The sequence below is a fragment of the Danio rerio genome, chromosome 20 (assembly GCF_052040795.2).
Source record: "Danio rerio strain M-AB ecotype USA chromosome 20, GRCz13ab, whole genome shotgun sequence".
In the NCBI taxonomy this organism is placed as follows: Eukaryota; Metazoa; Chordata; class Actinopteri; order Cypriniformes; family Danionidae; genus Danio; species Danio rerio.
Genome location: NC_141040.1, coordinates 38,825,406 through 38,831,405, shown reverse-complemented (window position 1 = coordinate 38,831,405; position 6,000 = coordinate 38,825,406). Strand labels below are relative to the sequence as shown.

The following is a 6,000-nucleotide window of genomic DNA, read 5'->3' as shown; positions in this document are numbered from 1 at the left end:
GGTGCCAATCCGCGATTTATGACAATGTAGAATCAGGCGATAAGAGAAATCCTGGATAAATATCTTTTATTAACAACAATAAAAATGACCAAATGAACGTTTTTTCATGCAAAGCCAAGAAAACATAAAAATGCAATTAATCCAACTTCAGAATTAACCGGACAGGATAAACGATGGATTAGTCAAATGTGCCAAGCTGAAAGCATGAATAATTTCTTCCTTGCAAATCCACATGAAAAATGTGCTTCCATAACGGGATAACGGAGAGTCTATGCAGTCTCTTTTCTTCCATTATGCCCCATGTTGTCAATAGAAACCAAAAATAATGTGACCAAAAAAATGAGTGTTATCCCAAAGAATTACATGCATTGGCATGTATATAAGAGAAAACCTTGGTAAAATAATAGTGTACCTTTCTAACAAGCACTAATACTTGTACAGAATACACTCTTTGGCTGGCATGTAACGGAATAGTTGCCATTTGCTTTGTGCTGACCACACACACACTAGTCCCAAAGCCATGCCCAATTACAGGTGGGATGTAAAGATCCCCCTTAAAATCAGTGTCCTGCATGTCTGATGATATTCTCCAGGGAATATGACGCATCTTGGTTGGATTCCTCTTTGCTTCAGTAAAGGTTTTTCACCATATATGGCCCCTCCAGTTCATAACCCATTTTTCTGTAGTAATTCCTCGTTCCAACACCTGAAAAATACAGTAAATATTAGGGGTGTAACGGTTGATCCATGATTTGTACGGATTACAACCCATTGTCCTGAACACATGACCCGTGGATTAATACATTTTTTAACTGGTAGATTTATCCTAAATTTGTAACTAAATTTGTAAGTTGGCCTTTTGCGTCATTTAAATCACATGTATGAAAGCATTTAGGCCTTCCTGCTAAATATAATGATGACAAAAGAAGTTGTGGTGGGTTATTCAGGTTTTTGAGAAGGTGATGGTTATTCATTTGTGGGTTATTTAAGGTGTTTTCTGCCACTACTTCTTTAGCCTGCATTAATGTATTTAGTGTAAGGTGCATGATTATTCATTAAAAGATCAGGATCTCAACACCCATGCGACATAAATTATAAATGATGGTGATTTGCATATGTTTATTAATCTTTCGAACTGCTGCATTCATTTCTGTGTTTGAAAAATGCAAAAATCAGTTACACAGCAAGACTGGGATAACAGTTTATAGTTTCGATATAACCACTGATGTTTACGGTAAAGATTACAATCACCATCATATGCATTTAACTTGATGCTTAAAATGTAAGTTGTAGGCAGCAATTACATCATAGAACCAGTAGGTGGCGACAATCAGCCATCAAAAATATGCCACTGAATAATTCTTCAAAAACGACACATCTAACAATGAAACATGAAGTTTTTTGAGTGAAAAACTGAATCATTTATTGAAGATGAGACTAAAAATAAATATGGGTTGTACAAATTATAATGTCAGATTTCTACATTTAGCGTTATTATCAGCAACAGTAGTAACAGTGAATTTGTCACAGTATTGAATATTTTACAATTTATTTTTATTTAGCTGATCATTTCTTCTTTTTATCTGTAATATTTTTATATGTTTTTGTTATAAATGGAAAGGAAATAACATTTGTCTCCCCTTTTCTGCTGATCATAAAAACGGTTCAGTTCGTGACTGAAAAATCATAATGATGATATGAACCGTGAGATTTGTGATCTGTTACACCACTAGTACATATAACCCCAAACTCTGAATAATAACATAAAAGAAGGTTTGAGTGGATCCATATTTTCAGCCATTTTTCAATAAAGTTTTTTAATATTTTAAGCATGAAATATAATAATAAATCAAATTCTCAATACCAGATACTTAATGCGGTCTTAGCCTTTTACAACCTATTGTATTTTCTTGTATGCTCTACTGTTGTTGATTTGCTTGGTTTGATGGACGCGAGTAGAAAGGTGTCATATCTTCTCTCTAACATCCCTGAGCTGGAGTAATATGAATGCAGATTTTCATTTATTCTCCAATTGCCGTTATCTCCTTCCTACAGCTGATTTGGGGAGGTGCAGGTGAAAATTTCATATTCATTCTTTTCAAGCGAGTGCAAGAGAGGAACCAACAAAATGAATACGCCATTTCCGTTAAGGCCGGGAATATTTTTGATACCTGAGATAACAGCCAATTTGCTGGAGCCGTGCTCATCTCTGGCTATCCTCTCGGCCTCCTCCATCAACATCATTCCAAAACCCTGGAAATGCACAAGAGGAGAAAGAGAACATGAGAATGCTGGACAGCAAGACTATACATGAAATGATAAAAGACAGAAAAATACTCTAATACTCTGGATATTTTACCCAATTATCTGTATCTCCATGGAAAATACATAGAAAACAAGCCATGAAACATAGGCAATTTACACAGTATCTCCTCCTTTTTATATTTTGTGGCATTTTTTTCTGTGGTGGAGACTAAACATAACTATTCTTATTAAGAATTGTCAAAAAATAAGTCAGAATCACAAAATATTAACTTTTTTGAGGAGAAACGTCAGAATTATTAGTCACACTCAACGGCCACTTTATTAGGCACACCTGTCCAACTGCTAGTTAAAGCTAATTTCTAATCAGCCAATCATATATGGCTGCAACTCAATGCATTTAGGCATGTGGACATGGTCAAGACGATCTGCTGCAGTTCAACAGTAACTCAAATAACCACTCGTTACAACCGAGGTATGCAGAAGACCATCTCTGAATGAACAACACGTCCAACCTCAAGGCGGATGGGCTACAGCAGAAGACCACGACGGGTGCCACCCCTGTCAGCTAAGAACAGGAAACTGAGGCTACAATTCACACAGACTCACCAAAATTGGACGATAGAAAATTGAAACGTTGCCTGGTCTGACGAGTCTCGATTTCTGCTGTAACATTCGGATGGTAGAGTCAGAATTTGCCATCAACAACATGAATGCATGGATCCATCCTGCCTTGTATCAACGGTTCAGGCTGGTGACGTTGTAATTGTGTGTGGGACATTTTCTTGGCACATTTTGGGCCCATTGGTACCAATTGAGCATCAAGTCAACATCATAGCCTACCTGAGTATTGTTGCTGACCATGTCCATTCCTTTATGTCCAGAGTGAACCCTCTTCCATCTTCTGATGCCTAATTCCAGCAGGATAATGCGCCATATCATAAGTCGTGAATCCTCTCAAACTGGCTTCTTAAACATGATAGTGAGTTCACTGTACTCAAATGGTCTCCACAGTCACCAGATCTCAATCCAATAGAGCACTTTCAGGATGTGGTGAAACGGGAGATTTGCATCATGGATGTGCAGCCGACAAATGTGTAGCAACTGCGTGAGGCTATCATTCAATATGGACCAAAATCTCTGAGGAATATACCCAGTATCTTGTAGAATCTATGCCCCGAAGGATTAAGGCAGTCCTGAAGGCAAAAGAGGGCCCAACCCGGTACTAGTAAGGTTTATCTAATAAAGTGGCCGGCGAGTGTATAAGACTAGAGCTATAAAACCAAAATTTAGAGTTAAAAAGTGAAAACTGCTAAATACATACTAAATAATTCTGAGAATAGTCAGAAATGTGAAATGTAAAGTCTGACTTCTGAGGTAAAAATATCCCAATTGAACTTTTAACAATCTTATCAGAAAACAAAATGAATTTAAATATATAAACTCAGAAATCTGAGTAAAAGTCAAAACTTTTAGTTGTAAACAGAAATCTGAGTAAAAGTCAAAACTTTTAGTTGTAAACAGAATTCTAAAGTAGAAATGTGAGATGTAAATGCAAATGGAATTCTGAAGAAAAAGTACACACTGAAAAATTTAATCAGTATTTTGAGAAATAAAAGTGACTAATTTGTAAACTCAATCTTATAAAAAAAAATCAGAACTGTAAAGCAGAGTTGAGATGAAATAATTTTTTTATTCTCTGGTTAGAGAATAAAAAAAGAGAAGAGCTTCCACACTCTCCATGTGTTACCAGTGGAACCAAGATTTTTTTATTACCTGATGCTGGAACTTGCTGGGATCTCGGCTGCTGACAGGAACCACACTTCCGTAGACATGCAGCTCCCGAACTATGGATACACCACCCTTCAACTCAGGCCGGAAGGACTGCGGAGAGCATCGGCGGAGACGCAGGAGACCAATTAAAATATCCTGCTCGGGGTCCTCATAAGACAGAAAGGTCTCCCAGCCTCCATTAGCCACATAGTCTCTGCGGATCAGCTCGACCTACGAGAAGCACAGAAACTCTTTTCGTCTTTCACTGTACCCTGTTTAACAGCAAGACCCTCCTGATCACTGATGCCGAACATGAGCTACCTGATATGGTCGAACTTTGTGATGAATCTCTTGGATGCCCACTTCTCTGGTTCTTACATCTCTACACTGTAGGAGTCAACAACATGGCATTGTCATTAACTTAATTCATACAGAAAATAAAATGAGTGATGATCTTTCTCATTAACACTCTATGTTAATGAAGACACTGTGCAATTCTGAGTGTGCTTGACAAACCATTTGTAGGTGGCACTCTCTCCTCTCCATACAAACAGACACTAACACTCCAGGTTTATGAAAACATTGTGCAATTCTGAGTGTGCTTCACACAGGTGAGTGGGCTTGGCAAACCACCTGTAGGTGACACTCTCTCCAGTCCCATAGACACTTTCTTATCAGTACTGCAGCTCTGCACGTTTGGCCAGATAAAAAATGGTCATGCTCAAATGAGCCTGGTTTCTCTCTAGAATTTTATTCTTTCACTTTCGTCAATTGGTAAAGTTTTTTCTTCGCCACTGGCTTGCTTGGGACTTTGTCACCTTGGAATAATAAGGTTCTATCTGCGTTCTAAATGATTTTGAGATATTGAGGTTCAATGTTTGCTTCAGTATGTGTGTAACATTTGGGTTTTTAAATAAAAGGTCTAAAAATGTAAACAACATATAAAAGACATCCCTTTAAGTTGTCATTTAACAAGAATACATGTCAATAACTCAATTTTGACAAAAATGTCAGATAGAACCTCATAATTCTAAGGTGACGATTGTGGAGCTGCACATTAATGGATTTGCTCTTCAGTGTTTGGACTTTCAGCAGTCAAATTTCAACTAAACAGAACTTAATCTCTGAAAACTGAACTGAGGCAGTTTCAATTTACTAGAACTTCTATGTTAAGCTGCACAATCTACATTGTACAAGTGCAATAGAAACAAAGATGAATTGAACACTAAAAAAGTTATAAAAAATAAGACTTGTCACAGCATTTTAATACCTATAATCCCTGATAATTTGAAGTGCTTCTTTTATTCTCACTTGGAAGTCCCTTTGGATAAAATGAGTAACTGTAAACTGAATGTTACCTCAGTGCCCATGTCCTTCATTCTGGCCAGTGCCAGTTCTCTCAGATTGCCATGTTCCACTCCAGAGCTCACCAGTGGCATTGGGATATCCCTGAAAGATTGATCAGAAGATCAGATTGTAAGCCTTTCAACACTGTTAAACGAGCAAATTTGTTTAACCTCTAAGTCAAGTGCTATTTTGGGGTTTCTGCCTGGATTTTGCCTACCCAAATTTAAAAGCTTTCCAAATCAATACGCAAAGGTGAAAAAAGTAAAGGTTTGGTATCATTTTAAAGAAAACCCTTTGCATTTTCAAAAACACTGTTGAAAATGATTAAAATAATTGTGTATATTGTCTGTTTTATAATACTGTAAACCCCTCCAAAAAAAGAGGTGCTTTTTTTGTAAGCTCAAATTTGAAAGCGTACCTTTTTAGGTTCTGTGTGGTCTAGATTGCTGTAATTAATTTTGTTGGTTCCTGCACATGTCAGTAATCATAGGAATAAACAAAAATGTCTCATTCATAATCTATGCAAAAGTTTTTCTATTCCAACTGATGAGAAAACGGAACCACTTATAGAAGTATTGGGCCAGTACGGACCTTTAAAATTTAAAGAATGCAGAAGTA

At 37.0% G+C, this 6,000-nt stretch overlaps 1 protein-coding gene across 1 annotated transcript in view; it reads right to left on the bottom strand.

Annotated features, from left to right (window-relative positions):
• Positions 1–49: 49 nt before the first annotated feature.
• Positions 50–6,000, bottom strand: part of elp3 (elongator acetyltransferase complex subunit 3) — a 29,943-nt gene continuing 23,992 nt past the window's right edge. Inside the window, 5 exon segments of the mRNA NM_001014322.2 lie at positions 50–706; positions 2,172–2,253; positions 4,039–4,266; positions 4,357–4,422; positions 5,394–5,484. Coding sequence (NP_001014344.2) covers positions 630–706; positions 2,172–2,253; positions 4,039–4,266; positions 4,357–4,422; positions 5,394–5,484 — 544 coding nt within the window. The 3' untranslated portion in view covers positions 50–629.